This window comes from Grammomys surdaster, unplaced genomic scaffold (genome assembly GCF_004785775.1).
Source record: "Grammomys surdaster isolate TR1022 unplaced genomic scaffold, NIH_TR_1.0 125793, whole genome shotgun sequence".
Classification (NCBI taxonomy): Eukaryota; Metazoa; Chordata; class Mammalia; order Rodentia; family Muridae; genus Grammomys; species Grammomys surdaster.
Genome location: NW_021620624.1, coordinates 836,747 through 860,462, shown reverse-complemented (window position 1 = coordinate 860,462; position 23,716 = coordinate 836,747). Strand labels below are relative to the sequence as shown.

Below are 23,716 nucleotides of genomic sequence, written 5' to 3'. Positions count from 1 at the left end.
TCTGGGAGCATCTAAGAAGTCAGGTATGGGTGGCATAGACCTGTAATCCCAGCTATTTTGGAGACTGATACAAGAGGCTCCCAATGAGGCCAGCCTGGGATAGTTAGCATTTTGAAAATGACCATGAAAAGAGGTTTAGGATGTAGCTCAGGTGGTAGAGCACCACACTAGCATGCCCGAGGCCCCCAGTGTGATCTCACCACCACTTAAACAGGCATCAGTGGTGCATGCCTGTCTGCCATCAGCACTCAGATAGTAGAGAAAGGACAGTCAGAGGTTCAAGGTTATCCTCAGTTACACGGTAAGCTTGAGGTTAGCCTGGACTACGTGCGATCCTGTCTCAAAGCAAAGTGAAAAGGGCCTGTGGATGTGGTTCAGCAGTAGAGCATGTGTCTAATATATGCCAGGTCCCGAGTTTAATCCCTGCGCCATGAAGCAAATAGTAGCCAAGAAGAAAACATGCCATCTGCTCTGGTGAGAAGCAGAAAGGGAGAGTAGTGGTTTGGTAGCAGCTTAAAGGTGGCGGAGATTATGAAAAGCAGCTTTGAAGCCACGAAAGCTACCGGTATGTTTCTGGTTCACACAGAGGAAAAGACATCGGAGCGTCAACACGGGAGGGAATTCTCAGGGGATAAACAGGGAGGAGGGGGATGATCTCGTGGGGCTCACAGACAGTTGCTTCACCTGAACTGATGCTGTGTGTGAACCTCTCGCTGACAATACCCCTTCCTCTTGTCAGCAAACACCTCCCTTTCCTCGTCCTGGGTCCATCGTCCATGTCCTGCAGGAGCTCTGCCCCCCGACCATGGGAAGTAGTTCATCCACCCAGCACCACTTTGCGTTTCAGAACGCTGAGAAAGGTATGTGCTTTCCCACTTCAGAGCTAGCTTTGGTATCCGAAGCCCTTGTTGCGTAGGTTGGAACCCCTTAGGATGAAAGTAGAAAGCCATCATTCGTTCTCAAGCCGCCTCGCAGAACTGGGTTGCCCTGGCAGTGACTACCACAGTGCTCAGCCGACCATCTGAGTTGAGAGTTAAAACGTCTCCAGTAGTCGCTGTTGTCTCCGGGTTTATCCCGTCTGCGCACAAGCGGATAAAATGATGGACAAAGAGGGAAGAGAAGAATGCTGTGTGCCACCGTGTGCCAGGGTCAGCAGGGACAAAGAGCTAACCCCCACTCATGGAGTTACCACCTGGATAGACCAGCGGTTCTCAACCTTCCCAACGCTGCGACCTTTTAATGCTGTTCCTCATAATGTGGCGACCCACAACCATAAAATTATTTCGTTGCTACTTCGTAGCTCTAGTTTTGCTACTGTTATGAATTGTGATGTAAATATCTATGTTTTCTGATGGCCCTAGGTGATCCCTGTGAAAGGAATCTTTCGACCCTCAAAGGGATTGGGACTCATAGGTCTGACGAGAACAAGGCGGAGAATTGAAGGGACTGGGCTGTGGAGGCTGGCGGAAGCCAAACCTTACAGGATTTTGTTTGTTTGGGGTCTTATTTATTTATTTATTTATTTAATGTCTATGAGCACTCTAACTGTATGTTTGTCCATATGACACAATGGGGCATCCCATCCCAGAATAGATGGCCATGAGCCACCACTGTGGTCGCTGAGAAATCTGCCTGCCTCTGCCTCCCAAGTGCTGGGATTAAAGGTATGCGTGAACACTGCCTGGTGTATAACAGTATTTTAATCTCTTCAGAACACCCTCCTGGCTTCTGTGAAAAAATAAAATGAAGAGTGGAAAGAAATTAATTTATTTTATCTACTTTTGCATAGATGTGACCAAACCCTTTACAGGACAAATAATAATAATAATAATAGTAATTATTATTATTATTAACAGCAGGGTCTCAGGCTGTCCTGGAACTCACTAGGAAACACTCATCACTTGTGTGGCATAAAAAGAGTACCTGTTCTCCACTGAGTTTAATTCCTGGTCCAGATAAAGATGCTGAGGCATAAGCTGATTTGTTGAAGCCACATAGTTTGGCAGGACAGTTCAGAGGAACCCAATGTCTTGATATTCATAATACTGCTGTTACATTGTGGAAATACCACACACACACACACACCCCTACTTCATGCTTCCAGCCCCCATCTCTGGGAGTCCTTGCTCATTTAGGCTTGTATCTTCATCTGTGTTACAGCCTTCAAGGCCTTGATCCAGCGATGGTACCGGCGCTACATGGCCCGCCTGGAGATGAGGTGGCGATGTACCTGGAACATCTTCCAGTCTATAGAGTATGCTGGACAGCAAGATCAGGTCAAGGTATGTGGCGATGACCGCAGGGGGTGGGGGTGGGGTGGTGGGACCTGGTGTTGGAAGGTGCAGCGGATGGGACCGCTCCTTTGTTTTTAAAGCTTGCCTTGTCTGGTTCTTCCACAGCTCCATGAATTCTTCAGCTGCCTTGTGGACCACTTTACTCCCAGTAGCCTCCACGAGAGTGAGTATGAGTTCCCACGCTATGCTATCTTGGCTTAATACTGTACTTTCGATGTTTCTGCGGGAGTGTAACTGGGAATCTGCGGAGAGTTTAAGTGGCAAGGTTGTCAAATGAATGGCCGAGTAAACTTTTAGCCTGTGGCTCTCCTGTAAACATCCCTGGAGACAAGAGTTTACAAGCATGGAGTTGGTTTTACTAAGAAACGCTGGAGGTAGAAGGAAGTGGAGAGAAATGAAAGGGGTGGAGAGAGATGCTAGCCAGCAACTCAGAAGGGCTGCGAAATAGTGAAGAGTGAACATCCAGGTACCAGGACCTTGGGGAAACATCTGCTTGGAAGATCCTGGTTGAAGCCATCCTAGTGAGCCAGATGGAAGGGGGGTTGACTCTGTGGCCTTTCTGGTTCTGCTACCCATGATCCCCTGCAGTTGGGGAGGGAAACCCTTGGCCTGGACCTTTAAAGCCTGGCAGGTAGAGGAGCCTGCCATGCTGGAGATGGTCCGAGCCTCTGCTGTGCCCACTGAACAAGGTGAATGGCCGAGAATCCTTTCCTCACTGGCTTTACCCTGCTCTTCCTTCTGCCTTCAACAGGCCTCTGCATTTGGGGATGTCCTCTGATCAATATTTTGATTTTTTAAAAAAAATATTTATTTTAAATCATGTGTAAAAGTGTGTATGCACATGTGAATGCCAGTATCTAAGGAGGCCAGAAGAGGGCCTCAGATCCCTGGGGAGCTGGAGTTAGAGGTCACCGTGAGATACCAGATATGGGCGCAAGAATCTAACTCAGGTCTTCTGGAAGATTAGCAAGCACTCCTAACAGCAGAGATATTACCCCTCCTTCTCCTACTTCTGGTGATTTTTAAAAAAGTAAATGTAGACCAACTAATGATTGCACAGACACAGAAACATAACCTTCCTCCTGCGCCCCCGCCTCATCAACTTCAATTTATCATATCCTGGGCTGGAGCCAGAGCTCAACTGGCAGGGTCCCACAGCACTAACGATCCCTCAAGGTCTGTTCCTAAGCTGGCCTGCTTTTACCCTCTGTGCTGAACTAGGAGACTTCCTGAACCGCATGTTCACTGAGGAGAGATTCGCCCAGGATGTGGAGACAGAGGAGGGTGGATATTTTGAATCCATAGAGGTGTCCGACAGCTACACAGGGCCATGTCTCTCCTTCCCACTTCTTCCTGACCACGCCACTGCCCTGGTGGAAGCTTTCAGGCTGAGACAAGTAAGCTTAAGTGAGGATGTGGGTCCCCACCAACTTGTAGACCAAACCTGCTGGGAAATATAGCCAGGGTCCAGCAGCCAGCTTCTAAGAGGGTAACCTTTGTGGTTTTGTTCGCTCAGCCTGCAGGTAGCTGGTGAGGAAGGCTGGGGGGGCTCACATGGATCTAGGTATGGGGGGCTGCCACTGCCCTCGTGCAGCTGACATGTTAGCAGTGTAGGAAGTAATAAACTAAAGGATCAGTAAGCAGTAGCACAGAAACTGATGGGAGCTATGAAAGAGAGGCCAGGAGAGGAGGCAGTCTGAGCAAAGGAAGATGTCTGAGCAAAGGTCAGGGTGCTGAGAGATGCGATATCTGGAAACAGAGTGTTTGAGATAGACGAGCAAGTGCAAAGGTACAGAGGCAGGAACTCCGTGGATTCTCCAGGGACCTCAGAAAGGTCACTGTGATTAGTAAAGAGGAATCCAGGAAATAAGTAAGAGATGCTAGGGCAGAAACACAGGAATGATACTTAGGCTCACTCTTTAAAACAGTCACTGTGCATCAGACCCTAGTGGCACACACCTTTAATCTCAGTATTTGAGAGGCAGAGGCAGGCAGATCACTCTGAGATCAAGGTTAGCTGAGTCTAGATAGTGAGTTTCAGGAGAGTCAGGGATTCCTAATGAGAACCTATCTGGACTAATAATAAACTTATTATTAATAGCACTTATTAAGTTCTTGCCAAGTTGAGACTGGAATACCAGTGAGCGTGGAAGAGAAGCAGAGAGACCTGTCAGTAGACAATAGTCCAAGCAAAACACTGTGTTGGCTTAAAACCCCCCAATGGCCAGTGTAGACCTGGTGAGAAGTTGTTCAGTTCTGTGAGGTACGTAGATCATGGTCCTTCCTCTCTCTGACAAGATGAAAGCAGTGTAGGGGTTGGCTGTCTCTCAGTAATGGCAGGATTAGTCCACACCATCAATGGATGTGCACAAATTCATACATTGCTACTACTACAGTCATACACTGCTTCCTGAGGGCAAAGAAAAACTCTGTAGATTAGACAGGAAAGAGGAGGGAAGATAAGTCAGGCGAAAGCAGAGTTGCACGAAGAGGATCTACAGTTTACTGGGTTCCTTTTGGGGTCTGGGGTAGCTGGACGTTTGCCAGCAGAAGCAGGGCCATTCCTGTTACTTTATGGCATCCCACCCCTTCCTGCTGGTAGCAGCTCAATGCTCGCTGTCTTTACTCTTTTGTATGAGACCAGAAAACACCTGGCCCAGCTGCCCAACATCAACCGAGTCTCCACCTGCTACAGCGAGGAGGTCACAGTGTGCTGTAAGTGCTGGTGGGAGCTGCCTTCCTGGGTAGACACAAATCAGAAAACCCTGCCACAGAAAGGGGCCAGGAGGAGAAGCTGAGCCAGAGGAAGACATGCTGGTAGATGAACAGGTCAGATCGGCTCCCTTTCAGCCGACTGTTTTCTCACAGTCACACATTTATTTAAAGGAGACATGGCTCAGAGAAGCAATTCATAGTGACTCCAAGTTCACATTCCATACTGAGAATAGAATCACCACAACAGTCAACAACAACAACACACACAAAAAGATACCCCAGCCTTTTGACATTTTATTTCTTGGTACTTGAGCAAATTTCAAGGCTTACAGAGTTTTTATTTCCACCCCTACACATGCCTGTCACATAGAGAACCATAGTGGCCGACCTTCTCCATTTGCTCAGTAGCATCCGTGTGGACGGAAGCCCACTCCCCAGCTGAGGGAGATGCACACGAGGAGGGGGTGTGAACTGGTCCAGCGGCATGCCTTGCTCACCCTTAAGCATCTGAAACTTAGAAATCATTGTTTCAATGTGTGAAAAGGAGATTTCTTATTAGATTTTGTAAGTTCTCTTGAACTATCTCCCAACACTAGTCCACAAGTGAGTGACAACTTCTAACTTAGGGAGGGTGAACTTCCCAGCTCTCTTCCCATTACTGCCCTGTGTTATACTGCCCAGTCTTTGCAGCAGTTAACAATGTAGCTAACTGACTACTTGTGATAATCATTTTTTTAAAAATCCCAGTGTTTTCTGCTTTTCAGTACTAACTACATCTGCAACTAGGTGAGATCGAAACGATTCTCCCTAAACTAATAACTGTTCCTTTCAAGCCTTGCCCCATTCTTCCAGGCATAGATATTTTGTTCAAGTATAGATCAGTATGAGCTAATATTCTTTTCTCTGTTAGGAGATCTACATGGCCAGATGGATGACTTAATGTTTATATTTTATAAGGTATGAACATCCAATTTAAGTTACTTTCTTGTTCGGAGGCTTAATTTAAAAGTTCAGATCGGCTCCCTTTTAGCCGACTGTTTCCATATTCCTCACACATTTATTTAAAGGAGACATGGCTCAGAGAAGCAATTCATAGTGACTCCACTATAAGTATATAAGTATCGTAAGAAATACTCTCCATTACACAAATGCCTAACCATTGCTTGGACTTACAAAAAAGATTTATTTTTATCTTATACTTTTGTTTTGCTTTCCTGCGTATATTTCTGTATGCCACATGCCCACTGTGCATGGAAGCCATCAGAGATGTTGCATCCCCTAGAACTAGAGTTACAGATGATTGTGAGCCTCCGTGTGGGTGTTGGGAATCAAACCTGTGTTGTCTGCAAGACAGCAGCCAGTGCTTTTAACTGCTGAGCCATCTCTCCAGGCCCAATTGCTTGGGTTTCTATATGTGTGTCTCACAGCAATACATGATCTAGAATCAGCTTTGCTTTCTACTCTGGTTTATTTTTGTAAATCGTAGGCAAATCCAAATGTTGGCTTGATGAGCAGGGGGAACCAACATTTAGCAGTTGATTTTCTATTTTTTCCAAATAGAGAAGATTATTATGGAGGCATCCAAACTTTGTTTTTTATATTCACTTTAGCTATAAGTAGAACATAAAACAAAGTATGTATACAATATTTTATTAGTACAATAGTACAATACTACTACTTTGTATGTGTACTATATTTCCAAATTATTTACACACAGACACAGACACATTCACACACACACACACACACACACACACACACACACACACACGTTCTCCTTTTTGGAAAGTTTTTTGGAATAAGGGCTCATGTAGACAAGAACAGCCTCCTTCTAACTCACTATGTAGTCCAGACTGGCTTTGAACCCCTGACCCTTCCTGCCTCCATCTTCCAAGTGCTGGGTTTACAGATGTGTGCTATCAGGCTCAGCCTGGTCTTACCTTATTTAATCCCCATGAGTTCATGGCAGTCATTACAACTATTGAAGACCTCCGCAGAGGGGAGACCCTCACTCAAGTCTCAGAAAGTCGCAGCCTCCCAGTAATCTGCTCGAGACACCGTGTACCAGAGCAATTGCGAGGTTTATTAGGGCGTGACAACTAGCTGCTGAATTGACCCCGACAGCCAGTTTGAGAAGGGTTTTTAAGGGGAAAAACCACAAACCAAGGAATGGGAAGGGGAATGAGGGGTTGTTGAGGTGGCATAACATAAAAATAGTGGAACATTCCAAAGGAACCCAACCTACATGAGTCAGGGTCAGGTGAAAGCTCTCTGTCTGCTTATCTTTCTCAAGAATGTGGTCCTGCCCTGTTACTTCGGCCTTGCCCTGTCACTGTGGTTCCCAGCTTTGTTCTCAACTTGGTTCTCAGCTTGGTTCCACCTAGTTCACTTGCATTCTTTCCTTTCTCTTTGCAGATAGGCCAGTTCCAGTAATGGTGACTGGTCTTTCCACATTCCTAACTTGCTTCATGGCTCAGTTTCTCAGAAAATTTTCCATGTCCTTATAAAGAAAGCCTAAAGAATATTTTATATGTCTAAAAAGGATTCTATATACCCAGTATCTATAATTTTTCACTCTACACTATTATTGTTATTGCCAATATGAACCTGGAACTTAGAAGTGGCTTCCATGATACAAGCTCAGTGCCCTTTGGTTCACACCACATGGCTGTGTCTCTGCATCAGATGCCAGATTTGCTGAGCATCTCCTAACTTCTGCATCTTTGGAAAGGAAATATAAGACAATGGAAAACATTTCCCTTTTTGCTGATATTTCCTGTGTAGAGGAACCCACAGATCACAGGATTGGCTATGGCTCTGACTTAACAGTCAGATGCCTGCTGCCTTTAACCTAATGTTCTCTCCCCTCCTCCACTGCCTCTTTGTGGACTGATCATCTGTCAGAAGAACGGTCTACCATCATCAGAGAGAGCATACGTGTTCAACAGTGACTTCATAGATTGAGGCAAGGACTCTGTAGAGGTCCTGATGGTTCTATTTGCCTTCATGTTGGTGTACCCCAAGGAGTTTCATCTGAACAGAAGAAACCATGAGGACCATCTAGTGAACTTACGGTACAAGCCCAGACTTGTTGGATGTTGCGTGATTCCTCTAGCGTTCCTTGCTTTAGATGTCTTTTAAACATAGCTTTCTTAGGGCCAGGATTCCTTGGAGGCAGAGTGCTTGTCTAGCACACACAAGGGCCTGGGTTCAAGTACAAGTGAAAAAAAGGAGAAGCTTTCTTATTTCTGAAAGAACACACGGTATATAATATTTTAAAATATTTTTAAATTTCATGTTATTTTACTACTGTAATAAAAATAACATTTCTTTTGTTTTGTTTTGTTTTTTATTTTTTTCAAGACAGGGTTTCTCTGTGTAGCCCTGGCTGTCTTGGAACTCACTCTGTAGACCAGGCTGGCCTCGAACTCAGAAGTTCGCCTGCCTCTGCCTCCCAAGTGCTGGGATTAAAGGCGATTTTTACTTATTAATACTTTTAGCTTGTAAACAATAAGGATCCACACAGAAAAAGTAGCAATTCTAGATAAACAGAAAGAATAGAATTTGAATGTCTCATCATTTCTCTACCCAAAAATGAAATTGTAATCTTCTTGATGATTTTTTCCATCTCTTTTCTACATATTCTAAGGGCACAAAACTAGAATAAGCATTTTTATGAAATATGACTGCTCCGTGACCTCTGTCACTAAATGCATCTTCATGTGTGCTTTGCCTCTGTGTCCAGCTACGGCTTCACCAAGGAAGTGAGACACAATATAAGGTAAACTCCTTCCAAAGCCCAGCGCTTCCTCCCTCCAGACAATTCAGTAAAGCTGAATAGCTTTACTGACTGGTGAGAGTGTAGGGGAAGGGCTGAGGCTTCCCAGCTGGCCTCAGGGAGCAAGTGTTCTGTAAACCATTAGTAATGTCTGCCATGGACACACAAGTGGGGGTGGCAGCTAGTGCTGCATTTTTGCCATCCTTGATCTAGATAATTCTAATCACTGCCCCTTAGCACCACTTCTTCCCAAATAATTCACATGTAAATTGTCTTTAAGTTTTAATCCATGTGTGTTGACAGTGCTTTCTTGCCATGTACAAAGTCAATTCTAAGGAGATGTGAAAAGGATCCTGAGACTGTGTCTGCCCTTCAGGTGCCTACAATAGCTCTGCATGCTGGCAGAGGGGGTGGAGAGTGAGACAGGGAACAGAGTACAGCTGATGAACAATAACTTTCTATTGTCCATTTAATATTGTCATTTGGACATAGAGACCTGGAAAACCAAGACTTTTCATTCTTTTCATATTAGACCCTTGACTTTTCAGGGCAGCCCCATGCATCTCCTCTCCAAGTGTCCCATGTGGCTACCTCTGCTAAAGCGTTCTCTATGGCTTTTTCCTGAAGCTTCAACAACTCAGAACTTGTTACCACAAGCCAAGCTGCCCCAAATCTGAGTGACTACAATGGCTACGAACATATCCAACAGCATGAGGTTTTAGAATCAGGATTGGCTTTGAGGCTTGCAGTTTTCAGTTATCAGGTGGCATGGCAACTTAATGCTGTGACATTGCCTAGGGAATCACCTCCGAGCCTCGATCTGTATTGCTAAGAACAGGTGCTGCCATACCCAGGTTCTGTACACTAGGGGAGAAGAGGAAGGGAACAGCATTCTTGCCCCTTCCAAACAATTCAGAACTCGTTTCACCCCTTCGTCAGACTGCGGTTGTGTTTGAAGGGCATTTTAAGCGAGAAAATTTAAAAAAAGGGCAATCAACTCTTGTTTTAGCAATGGTAGAGGGTGGCATTTCTTTAAAACCTAAGCCAGGTAGTCAGAAGGTTTGCAAGTATGTATTTCTACTACACTGCTGCCAGAAGTCAGGGCTGTGATAGAGCAGAGGGCAATGAACTGGAAACTGCCTGGAAACATGGTGGCATCACACCCACAGAAACTGCTTCCCACACTTTTTCTAAGCTCTTGACCTTCAAAGCACTGTACAGAAACTAAACTAAGCAGGCTCATTCCAGATGTAGCCAAGACTCTGTGACCTAAAATACTGTTCTTTCCAGTAGGCAGAGAGATATGAAAAGGCAGTCCCAGCAGAGGAGAGAGCCTGTCAAGACAAAAAGGTCACCAGGAATGTTGGTTTTGGCAAATGGAGAAAAGACTTTAAGTCTGAGGGAAAGAAAAGATGCTCCTGTGCTCTGACTATTGACCCTATCCATACATGTTGACCTGAGGTGAACCATCCATCACTCATCTGGGTATTGAGATATTCCTCCCTGTCAAAAATATACGCCATATTGCCAAAGAATTGTCAAGTAGACTTTAATGACAGTAAAGTGTCTTGAGGTACTGGGGAAGATAGTATGTAAGCATCCAAGATGGAGGGTACCAGACTGGGTCAGGGCTCTGTTCTGACACTGTTTCAAGCATTTACCATTTGAACAAGAAGAGCCCAGGAATTCCTACTAGCCTAGAAGCTTCTCCATCTGGTGCTTAACAACTTAACTCTTCCTAACATTCCTTTCAGGCCACATATGGAGGCCCACGGAGACTGTATCGTCCAAGGTACATAACCAAGGACCATGAAAAACCTATTACAAGTATTTTCTCACTTGGGGTCTGTGTTCTCTGCCAAGCCCACCCTCATGACTCACATTCCAGAAGCATACCCCCAGTACAGGGTTTCACTGCCACCCACCTACCCATGCATCTCAGCCAAGCTCTTACTGAGGGCAAGGCTTCTACTCTCTTATCTCCAGGGGCAGGGTTGACACACATGGGTGGAAGGCGGGGTGTGGGAAGCTCCCTGAGCTGGGTCGGATCTAGGGAGAGAGAAAACATACAGGGTGACATGTTCTCACCCTTCACAGTGGACAGTACTGAGTTAATTCACCCTGATAATCCAAGTGGACCACAGAAAAATATTGGAGAACCAATCCCAGGTTCTGAGGACCAGGGCATCAATGCTATACTGTAACTGGCTTATAGACACACTAGAAACATCCTTCTAGAAGATCCCTTCTGACTCTCTAGAAGCCCTCAGACTACATCTACCCTTTATAAAGTTTATGATTGCTTGGTTTTATTTTTCTAAGAGAAAATATCAAATAGCCTAGGCTAGCCTTGAACTCATTATGAAACCAAAGATAATTTGAACTCTTAGGGCCAAGAGCTGGAATCACAGGTCTTTGTCATCACATCTGACCTCTCTAGGAGTCTGAACACACATCCTTTATGATTTGCTTTAGTCTTTTGTTGTTTTTGTTTGAGACAGGATTTCTTTGTGTAGCCCTGGCTGTCCTAAGAACTAGACCTGTAGACCAGATGACCTGAGTTCGATCCCCAGATTCACACAGCGGAAAGAGAGAACTGACTCTGACCTCTACAAGTGTGCCACAGAACACAAATAAATACAACTATAATTTGAAATGTTACAGTGATCAACTTGTCACACGGAATGTTTCATTTAAGAGACTAAATCCTAAAAAAAAAAAAAAGAGAGACTAAATCCTACTTAAACAAGAGCCTACAGATTACATTAAATTTTACTTTTATACTTACTTATTTGTGTACGTGTACATTATTATATGCCATAATGTGCATGTCAGAGAACTCTGTGGAATCCATTCTTTCCTTCTACCATGAGTTCTAGGGATCAGACTCAGGCGTTCAACCTTGGCAACCAGCACCTTTACCTGCTGAGCCATCTTTGCAGTCCACATATTACCTTTTGTTGTTGTTTTTGCCACAGGGTCTCACTATAATAGCCATGATTGGCTTGAAATTCACAGAAATTCAGCTGTCTCCACCTCCCAAGTGCTGGGGTTAAAGGCATAAGCCACAACACCTGGCCACAAATTACTTTTATAAGAAACTCTAAACTTTTGAGATACCTGAAGTAAAGTTAAACATCCGTAGCAGCTTGGAGCTCCGCCCCCGCACCGCCTCAGCAAGCCTGTTCCATCCAAGTGTACAGATACAGTCTTAGCATCACACTAGCCGCCTGCCTTGGTGGACCAGAGCATCTTCTCATGCACACACCATGTGTCACCCTCTGGTCACACTACTCTACTAGAAAGAAGTTCTTAGGGTCCTACAGTATCACCAAAAGCTTTCTGCTGTGCAGCTGAAAAAAAAAATGTGAATTCTTGTTACTGATCTAGTGCTTCTTTGTAGATATTAATACAGGGGTTTTATTTGTTTTAAGTTAATTGTACATGTATGTTGTCTGTAGGTACATACATGCCACACTGTGTGTGGAGGTCAGAGCACAACTCTTTCCACTTTTATGTGGGTTTCAGAGATCAAACTCAGGTCATCAAATCCATGCCACAAGTACTTTTACCCATTCAACCCCTGATCCAGTGTCTTTTAAAAGTTATGTGCTAACTACATAAAACTGAGCTTGGTGTTTAAGCCTTCGCTCTTGTGACAATATAGCCAAAAAACCAGTCAAATATTCAATACACAAGAAAGGGCAGAAAATTCACAGAGAGTGGAAGGCCAGCCTGGGCTATGACATAGAGTTCAGAGCAAGTCTGAGCTACTATCAAGACACTGTTTCCATATAAAATAGAATAGAACAGAACAAAACAAGAAGATTATTGGTAGATATGTTTAACATTCCCTTGGTTAGAAAACCAGATCCAAAATTAGACCATACTCTATCCTGTAGCTACTTAGTGATAATGGGGACTGTTCCTTTATAAGGAGTCAGGCCCTGTTCTAAGGTCTTTACAGGTATTAACTCATCTGATCCTTGGGATCCTGTGAGAAAGGTGCTTATTTCATCCATTGACATAATAAAGAAGCAGGACCCAGAGAGGCTCAGTCATTCAGCCAAGACCCCCAGCCAGCCAGTGAGTATAAAACCATCATGTAAACCAGAAATCTAGGTCCAGGTGTTCTGTTAAGGCCACACTGCCTTATACAAGACAGCAGTAAGAATGTCACCCCTCAGGCTAGGTGGTGGTGGCAAACACCTTTAATCCTAGCACTCAGAAGACAGAGGCGGGCAGATCTCTGTGAGTTCAAAGCCAGCCTGGTCGACAGAGCTCCAGGACAGCCAGGGCAGACACACAAACACACAGGCACAAAAACATACGCAACAATAAAAAAGATAAGAAAAAAGGAAAAAAGAAAATCAGGAAGGATGTTGATAAGCAGTGAATAAGCAGGAAGAAGCGTTTTGGGAGAAGGGCAAAAACATGTACAAAATCCAGTATAAGAGGCAACATCAGTTCTGAGCTAAGGCAGGCAAGGAAAAGGGTTTGGGAAATTACTCTGAGAGGGTCAGAGGACTGCACACTGCAGAGGTGCGCTCACAACCTTCCTAGTGTCCAATCACACAGAAGAGAGGCATGGAATCTCATTCAGTTCATTTCTTACCTTTTCTGAATGAGTCCAGGCTGAGCATTTCTGGTCAGGAGAGAAAGCTGGAATCCTGAGAAGGAGGGTCAAAAGGCCATGAATGCTGATTACTATCCCTGGTTCAGGAATCTGCAAAGACTGCAAGAGCACAGACATTATCCAGAAGACAAAGGAAATGAAGCTGAAAACTAGTGAGCCCCACCACTGCTCCCCAGGCTTAAGAATTCAAAGGCTAAGCCAGGGGGTGGTGGAGAGCACTGTTAATCCCAGCACTCTTCAGGCAGAGGCTGGTGGATCTCTGTGAGTTCAAGGCCAGCTTGTTCTATTGAGCTAGTTCCTGGGCAGCCAGGGCTGTAAAGAGAAATTCTGTCTTAGAAAATCAGGACAAAAAAAGGATGAGAAGTCCAACTCTCCACTCTGTCCTCACTGCTTTCTAACTGATAGCTTTGGCCTTTTGCGGTAATAAAACTCCCGAAGCCTTAAACAAGAAAGCAATAAAGGGTGGCAAGACAGACACAGTTCCACCCAGCTACAACACTTGGAGATTTTCTTGGGCTTTCTAAGAAGAAACTATATTCCATATGGGCCTTCTACAGCAAGTGGTCTCAGGGAACAGGACTAAGGACTTTCTAACAACAAAGTGGCTTACTGGGCTTTTAGAAAACTTTTAGAAAACCTAGTTCAGCCCTTTGGAATGAGAACTGACTAAGAGTTCCGGTCAAAGGATGACCATGTGTGGGACCGTGATAGGATGGATTCGGTTTTGGTAGAAGCGCTGGCTGGAAAAAGCCCAGAGACCCAACAGGTGTCCATGCCTGTGAGGGACGGGCATCTGTTCCACCGCGCTCCCAGATTCCAGGCTCCTGACGCAGTCTAAGATCTCCATTGACCCGTGATTTTCAGTCACATAGGGCAATCCAGCCCCTCCCAAGAGGTCTGTGTCACCTAGCACAGTAGTGGGCATGACTACAGGCCTCAGCCTCAAGAGATATCCATATTAATGAGATACCTAAAGGCCAGAGGGTGTAGCTAATTACGTATTCTTTTCACAGGCCCTCCTCCCTCCCTATTTAAGTCAGGTCTGCCCTGACCTAAGAGGGGGGGGAGGTGCATTCAGATTCAACTACCATCCGCTATGAAAATAAAGCCGTTTGTAACCATGGATTCCCCTGTGTCTTTTGGGGCCCGCTGTGGGGAACAGTGGAGAAGGCCTTTAATGAGCCACTGTCTGCCACCCTGAGGTCCTCTCTGCATTCCACCTCGAAGGCCCGCCTCTTCAAGCAAGCCAGCCGAGCAGCCGCCTTTCAGCCAATCGAGTAAAGTATAGAATCCCTTTTCCACGGGGTGCGGTCCGGGCTTCCCTCTCTCTCTCTCCCTCATTTGTCTTGGATGCGGGCTGGGCATGCCCCCACGCCCACAGTTTCAGTCCTTCCACTGCCTCTCAACGGTGTCAGAGAGCCCAAGAGCTTGAGACCATTTGGTCCCCATCCGCCTCCTGGCCCAGGAATCCCCAATTCAAGAGCCCCCCCCCCCCCCCCCCCCCCCCGCAAAACTTCAGACTGAGATTCTGTCATGCCAGGACAGGAGCCCCGCAGCATCCACCCGGTGCTGCGTGGAGGGAACCCAGTTAAATTCTCCCACTTCCGCCTCTCTGAGCCGTGACAGATGTGCGGGAACCAACACCGCCCAACAGAGATCCAGGCCCACGCACCCACGCTCCCCACAACCATGTAATAAAGTTTCATAATTTAAAAAGTTTTTTATGACGAAATCTCTTTGAAATGCATGGTAAATTTCTAAGTAATAATTGCTAATGGTGTTATTAATAATAAATTATTAATACTACATTAGAGCACAGCTACTGGCCAGAAGTCTTGATGTCTTTCTTTTATTCCCAAGGCAGGGTTTTACTATAGAGCTCAGGCTAGCTCAGACTATCCTATTTCAGCTCCTGAGCACTGGGAGTACAGGTACACACCTCATACTCAGTGTTTTGGTACATTCTACCGATTAGTACATTCTTCCTTTCATTTTTTTTGTTAATTTGCTTCACTTTCTGAACTGTGATCCTCTTACATCTGCCTCCCAAGTGAAAGAACAACAAGTGTGTGCCACCATGCCTAACTTTTATTAAAACATTTAACTGAGGGCTCTATTTAGAGAGTACAGGAAAAGTAACACTTGTAATTCAGTAATACTGTTTTGTAAAACATTCAAACTCATATTTAGAGATCTTCATAACAATAGCACTCCTGGAATAGAATTAGGTCCAGTAACCCTTGCTAAATTTAGGTGTTGTTGTTTTTAACTCTACATAATGTTTTGTACCTTAGGTTAACGTGCTAGGAGACTGGGAGGGCCATGTGGAGGACAACTTGAAAGAGCCAGTTCTCTCCCCACACCACGGGGACCCCAGGAATTGAACTCAGGTCATCAAGCTTGACCGCAGCTCCCTTTACCTCCTTTATCACCAGCCACTACCTCCATTTTAGTAGTTTCTACACATTTCTGACTTGCTCTTAGTATGTCTCATGGCAAACTCAACAGTGTCCCTCCTGCTCCAGGTCCTCAACTCCTGTTGGTCAGGCCACCTTTTACCACTAACTAGATTTAAATGTCTTAAAGTCGTCACTTTTCACCTGTATTCAGTGCCTGTGTCCTCTAATTCTACGTCTACATGTCCCTCCCCCCATCAGATCTTCTCTGCACCGTTAATGTGTGCCCTTTTTAAGTCAACAGATACCCATCAAGCTCACTTTTGGCACCCAGTTTCTCCACTCCTACCTAACTTTGATGTCAGAATCAGATGAGCTTTATGTAGCTTGGCTCTTGGTCTATTGTTTTGCTCCTCAAACTTTCGATGGTTTTCTGTTCTCAGCAGGTTAAGATCAACGGCTTATCACAGCCTGTGAAACTCAGCTCAGCTCACTTGCTTCATCCTGCAGGGTTCCATTCCCTCTCCACTTGCATCCAACCTCAGCTTTCTGCTACCTCTGCCTTCCAGATGCTCCCCATCCTTCAGGGTCAGCTCTCACGAGCCTAATGGATGAATCAATTTCCAATTCATTTAATCAGCTGCACTCTCACTATTTCTGACTTACTTATTTATGTGTGTCTTTTAGATTCCCACTAATATTGTTATTAATATATTATTATAACATGTTATTATTGGACTACGCTTCTTATTCTAACCTTGAATTATAATTGTCTCATTTAAGAGTGTTATGCCTGAAATTTTTAGCACTAACTTGTTCTAATATCGGCACTTGTTGAATAAATCAACAATTAGAACTTATATTTGAGTCACCAAATTTTATAGCATTCATGCATTATTAAAGTTCAAACATTTAATTGCAGATAATGCTGAAAAGGAGGAACAGCCATAAGAATGACTATCTAAGTAATACTTTTTTTAATCTTTCTGTTCCAAATAGCAGATAAGTGCTGTTAAACAGTGAGCATGCTTTGCATTAGATACTTTCAGTTTTCTTCCGTAAATTCTTCTTATAATATTTTTAGCCAATTTAGCTTGCTCAAACTCATGTAATGCGATGTCTTAGTTAAATTAGGGGAGATAATACCTTAAAATCGTGAATTCTCAGCTTCTCCACTTTTTTAATCCCATAATGGCTATGATACCAAGCTATCTAAAATGATACTTCCAGACTGGGAAAATTGCAATCTCAAATATCTCAAAAACATTTTTAGTTTACAAAGAACACCCATATACTTGACCTCCTCTAGCCTGTGCAGGAACCGCACACATGTAGTACCCATGTATACATGCAAGCAAACATTTATCCACATGAAATAGAAATAAATCTTTTTTAAAAAAGAAATTCACATAAAATGATTTAATCCTATCCTGAAGGATAGGACATATTAATCACAGAAGGACTACTTAGTATAAGGACTACTTCTGACTTGTCTAATGCAGTTCTGTTTTTTTATTGCTACAGGTCCAATTCCTGGCAGCTCATGCAGACCTAGTCCCTACCTTCCCCTTCCAATAGCATTGGCTGCTCCCCCTTCCAGTTCCATGAAGCCACGATTTATAATGCTGTCAACAGCTCAAGCTGGACAAGGATCACCATCCAGCTGCCGGACCACGTCTCCTCAAGGTGTGTTGTCTTCAGAGGTAAGTCTCGTGGGGCTGACTCCTCAGCAGGCTCCAAACTCTACCATCACACACTCACCATTACTTCTTCATAGCTTATTAATTGAAGCTGAGAAATCGTTGAACTTTACAATACCCTGATTTCACTGTTTGCATAAACTATACCCAGTCTTTAGAGTCAGTCATCTAAGTAACCTGTGTTTAAAGAGACCTGATAAATAAGTAATTTATTCATGCCTCTAACTATTTGCTTCATGCTGTTCAATTGTAATAGGCAGATGATCTGAATATACTCCAACTGGTATCTGAACTCCTAAAACACATTAGCAGTGGTGGAGGGAGCCTGGCATGGGGCGTTTCCCTTGAGATAGCTGTCTAACACCATCTCTATGATAACTTAATTGTATTATGTTAAGTCAATTGATTCTGTGTATGTTTCTAGTGAGAAGTTACTTAAACCCATTCTTATGCATGCTGTATAATTTGGGCTTAGAGGTTAAATATTTGTTAAAAGCACAGAGCTGGTAAAAATGACCAGGTCCTGGATTTTTCTTCCCAATCAACACTGCCAGTTCTCACAGTTGAGAGGTTTATCTGAATAAGATAAAAAATTATACAGCTTCCCCCAAGAACACGATGTTAGAATATATATGTTGGAATTAAACAGGGATTTCTTTCTTGGTGCTGTCTTTGCCTCCAGATGGAATGGATGTGATTAATGTAGACCCTACACATCTCTGCTGTTGACATTACTCCCTGCCTCCTGCTCCCCTGTTACCACTACTGCCGAGACCAGCTGAGGCTGCCTGGCTATTAGCTGAAGAACTTTAACTTTGGGCAAATTAATGCATCAAATGTCTCATGAGAAGGTCTGGCTGTCTGGAATTTTCCCTCTTGCCTGATCCAACAAAAGTGGGCCTTTTTATTTTGAATTATTTAGGGCATTTAGTAAACATGTATGGTTCAAATGTAAGAAATGAAGAAATGTAAGGATGCATGCATTCACCAGCCTAGTGTCTGGCACACCAGTCTCACCTTATGGCCCCTGAGAGACATTTCCAGTGTATTTATTATTCATGTATTTATCCCAGCATACTTGCTGAGTATTGAAAAGGTCCCAAGAGTTGTGTTAGGTGCTGGAATCCATCAAGGAATTAGGAGATAGCCTCTGCTCTCAGGACTCATTAAGTAGAGAGCGGGATGTAGAACAAGAACACAGCATACCTACTTTCCGCAAAATCGAACTGGGGAAAAAAAAATTAGATTGGCCTCCAATACCAGGAAGAAAGCTCCTTGCTGAGACCCATCACTGGTAAACCCACAAGCCTGACCAGATGCTGTAGCCTTTAAACAATAGATTGGCACAAACAGTGAATGCGTTCACATGCACGTATTTAAGCATTGACTCAAAAGTAATAGGATTTGTCTCAACATAAGCCAAAAATTATCTAAATACAAGAGAAATAATTGCTTCTGGGAGCGAGCCTGCCTGGTACTTAACTGTTCTTGCCTAAGACTGGCTCAAACCTGAAACTGAATATTGTTCTTATTCTTGGAGGATTGTGTTTACTCCAACTAATTCCAATCTCTGTGATTATTCCTTTCCCCCAGGTAACGACTGCTCTGTCTTCAGTCACGAGCTTCCTAGTTACATTAAAGATAATTTTGAATCAGCAAGAGTCACTGAAGCCAACTGGGAAACAATTCAGGGTGGTGTCATCGGAAGTAGCTGTGGGCAGCTGGTGCCCTATGCCCAGGAAGACTCACTTTACTTTAATGGTTGTCAGATAAGGCAAGCTGCCACCAAGCCACTAGATCTCCCTCGAGCAAGGTAAGCAAACCCTGTGCCATAGACACAGAACTAATCACAAGCCCAGATCTGATCATGGACTTCATGCAACAATGTTCACTAAGCAAGGGAGACTGAATATCAAAGAATCATTGTATGTTTTAACAACTCAAAGCTATCATTGTGTAAAATTACGATAGTTGGCTTTGTTATTTCTTCCCACACATACTAGCTGCATAGATAAAACATGTCAACCATAGTAGTGGCGTAAATAAATATAATATGAAAAAGTTTATAAATGCAAATACCTATGTTTAGCCCCAGTAAGTTTAACAAATAGAAATAAAGGATGATAAGATCTTTATTATTAATGCAGAAGAAAATGAGCAGAAACTGTATACTATATATCATGTCTATTATATAAGTGACGCAGGACAGGACCTTGACAGGGCTGACTTTCTTCCCCATTTCCCATCCTCAGCCATTCTGTCAGAGCCAGAGTATGGGTAACAATGTGAAGGTTTAAAGGGACCACAAAGCCCTGGACTAGAGTACCCACTGAATGGCGGCAAGAGCTCAGAAACCACATGGTTATCTGAGGGCTAGATGCGTAGTAACAGAATGTGGTGATTAACCTGAAGAGTCAGGTTTCCTTGACTCCCATGTACTGATGCAAATAGTCAGTGAACAGTTGCGCACCATGTTACATAAATAATATATATATTCCTTATTTATTCTAAATGTAATCACTCTGTTAGGCACTAGTAACCTTATGGGGAGATGTTTCTATGTTAAAATCCATGTCTGCAGGCTGAGGAGTTGGCTCAGTGGATAAAGAGTCTGCCTTGAAAGCATGGCAACCTGAGTCTAGATAGCCAGAATGCACATAAAGTGCCAACTGTAGAGGTACACCTATAATCCTCGCACTAGAGGGTAGAGACAGAAGGACACCAGCCATTGCTAGATAGCCAGTGTAACTGCATCAGTCAATCCCAGGTTCAGTGAGAGACCCTGTCTCAAAACAGTATGGTGGAAAAGCTCTCAAAGACAGCTCACATCGACTTCTGGCCTCCACACACATATGTACACACACACACACCCTTATAAATGCATAGAAACACACTGCACAGGCATACACTCACATGCACACACAAAGATCTATGTCTTCTAAGCATGCAGATGTCTGTGGAATGCAAAGAGGCATCTATCTGAAGGACGGGCCTGAGCCTGAACCGGCATGCTCCAGCTTTCCCTCATCTAATCTCCAGAGAAACTTTCCAGAAATACACATGATGATTTATCCTTGTCCAGCTGCTGTTCAGCTTGGAGCCATTTATAAATAAGCATACAGTATACATGTTGTGTTTGTGTTCTGTGTCCTCGGCTGCTTTGCCTGGATTACTGTTTAGAGAACAAAGGGTATTTGGGAGAAAATATTCTAAACAAATTTCCAGCATCATAAAAAGGGACACACATTTGAAAGTTAGAGCTGTTTATTCTTACCGGTTTGTATTATACAGTCAGCCCTTAGTAAGCATGGGGGATTAGTTCCAGGGTCCTCCTGGATACTCAGCTCTCTCTGATGTTGGACTTTCTTTTAGCCTGTGCTAATGCTTCTGTGTGATTTAGATCGTGGTTTACAGTGTCCAGTACAATGTATAGACTATGCAGATGGGTGATACACTAGGTTGCTTGAGGAATAGCAAAGTAGGTAAAGGCTGTACTCATTCAATAACATGCTTTTCTGGAATATCTTCGGTGTGTAATTGATTGAATCTTCAGATGTGGAACTTATGGAAGACCCAACTGTATTATGGCCCCAGGGATTATGGACTTTAGGAAAAACAAAGATTAAAAGCGTCCTCCTCCTTAAACGTTTTCCAACTCTCATCTAAAGTTGATTCCCCTGTATTTTTTTTTTCAGGAAAATTATCTTTGTCTTGCAAATTGGGAGCACAGCACAGACAGACAGTTGCAACAGTGACCTCAGCGGCCCCCACACCGTAGACAAAGCAGTGCTGCTGCAGTACAGCGTGAACAATGGCATAACCTAACACGTCATAGCTCATCACCAGCTGAAGGACTTTACACAAGCTCAGCGGGTGTCTTACAACGTCCCCCTGTAAGCAACATTAAGGGAAATGCGTGTCCTCCTGCCTGCTCAGTAACTCACTGAGCATGACACGGAAGCTGGGTGGTTATTGGGTCAATGCCGTGAACCTAGGCAGTGACAGAGCCAAGACATCCCATACCACCAACATTGTATTGCTGTTTTCCATAGGTCCAGAGGCAGATAACTAAGCAAGGCAGAAGAGCAAGGGGGAATGGATGGAGGGCTAAATGCAAAGACACTGTACATGTCTTTCTTCCTTTAAACAGTCTTTCTGATCCTTTAGAGAACAGCAGCAGTGAGTTTCTGTTTGGAGCCACTGTTGGGGAATCTGGAGAACATGCATTCATATCACCATTGCTTGGCCTTGTTTACCCAGCTTCTAGCACAGGGTCTGTCACAGGAAGCATTTTATGCTTGTTGATAAACACATTGCTCTTCCAGATACTCTTAGAAGAAAGGGAAGGAAGGAAGATAGACCACTACTACCTGCCTTTTAAGACACTGATTTAATACTGCTTAAACAAGTACTAGGCACTAGGCAGATCTGAATCCTATGTGCAACATTTTCTTGTCTTGAGTTAGCCTGTTAAAGCATCTGAAATCTGAAGCTCACCTACCAGAACAAAGGTCCTCCTTACCATAAACGGTTTCCTAAACATTCAGCCTCTGTGTCCTTCTGTCTGTAACCCAGAGAAGCATGGATGAAAGGGGTTTCACTGCACTGGTGGCAACCATGCCACAACAGAACAGGCCATGATCAACGGGCTCTGGACCATGTGGAGGATGTCCTGTGAGTATCTGCTACTTAGCGTCCTCCATCCATTTTAGAAAGGTTTGAAGTTCCTTTTACCTGGCATGGTCCTTAATTCAGTAAGAAGTAGACTTTATGAAAAGGTCCCCACAGGGCCACTGTGGCTAACACTTTTTCAGCAACTGCAGGCTATGGTTCAAGTCAACAATCAAGTGTAACAAAGCCCTGAATGTAGTTTGGTGGGCTTTAGAAAGCTTCGATAAGTAAAATGTTTATTTAAGGGTTGACAGGATTGATCAAATTCAACAAAACAGAAGTCTTTGGGGAAATGGGAAATAACATTCCTGAAGGAATCTCAGGTCTCAGCCTAAACTTAAAAATTAACTTCTCCGGAGACATGTTCTGGGAGAAGCACATTCCAAAGACTTACACACACAATCCAGGAGAAGGGCAAAAGATCAGAGAATTGAAAGGTTATCAGGAAGCTGGGCCCTTATCAAAATAAACCTGGGTAAACAGGAGCTGTGGTAAGATAAACTTAGCTAACATTCATTGTCATAGATAATGTGCAAATGAGTTGCCAAGAAACCTGGTGTTGGAGCAGCCTTTGAGGTCAGCCTTTGTGGTTAGCATTGTCTAAGAGGTGATTGTAAGACTGCCCTCATAAACCCTGTGAAAACTGTATAAAAACTGCTCTTAGCTTTCAGGGATTCCTCTAGCCTGCATGCGGGGAAACCCCAGTGCACTGGATCAATAAACCTCTTGCTTTTGCAATGAGCCTCCTGTCCGTGAGTGTTTCTGTGGGAGCGCGTCTTCCTGGTTTGGATCTCAGGGTCCAACAATCTGGGTTGCCTTACAAAATGAAATGGCCTCCTAAAATAATCATCTATGCTGGTCTATATACAGAGCATCCATGGTGGATAAGCCCATGGTGAAGACCTATATCAGCCCTAGAGGCATTCTACAGGTAAGGTTTTGGTTGTAGCTAGAACAGAGACTCTGTGGTTTCACATTGCTCCTGACCAGTCCCATCACCCAACAAGTGCAGGGTGTCCTCCCCCTTGTTTGTTTGTCCCCTGTGAAAGTGAGGTCACCACTCTCCTCTGTCTAGGTTGACTGTTCCTTGCAAAGAGATGACCTGCTTTTTCTCTAACAATCTAGTTCCTGTAAAACTGGAATGCTTATGTCTCGGCGGGTTCGAACTGGTGGCTCCAATCGGTTGTCAAGGAGAGGCGAATCTTCTCAGTAGATAGGTTCAAATGTTCATTCTGTTTACCAGACCCAAAATGAAATCAGTCTCATAGCTGATTTCAATCATTTTGAAACCAAATTTCAATTAATTGGTAGGAGAATTACCAGATTTTGTTTTCTTTCTGTCATGGCCGTGAGCTGAATTCTGCAGTCTTGAGCTAGCCTTTATCCTGGCTGTCACTGAGGCACCTACTTGCATGGCATCCATATCAATCCCAATTCCAAGAGCTACCCAGTCCCCACACAAGCCCCCACTGTGTGCTCTGCTGCTTTTTGATCACTTGCTGAGCTCTGCCTCTACAGGACAGAAA

The 23,716-nt window shown here is 44.0% G+C and overlaps 1 protein-coding gene across 1 annotated transcript in view; it reads left to right on the top strand.

Annotated features, from left to right (window-relative positions):
* Positions 1 to 805: 805 nt before the first annotated feature.
* Positions 806 to 23,716, top strand: part of Ppef2 (protein phosphatase with EF-hand domain 2) — a 30,920-nt gene continuing 8,009 nt past the window's right edge. Inside the window, 8 exon segments of the mRNA XM_028789202.1 lie at positions 806 to 860; positions 2,161 to 2,282; positions 2,400 to 2,457; positions 3,516 to 3,691; positions 17,420 to 17,522; positions 19,113 to 19,332; positions 21,215 to 21,412; positions 22,095 to 22,193. Of these exon segments, the coding sequence (XP_028645035.1) occupies positions 806 to 860; positions 2,161 to 2,282; positions 2,400 to 2,457; positions 3,516 to 3,691; positions 17,420 to 17,522; positions 19,113 to 19,332; positions 21,215 to 21,412; positions 22,095 to 22,193 (1,031 nt within the window).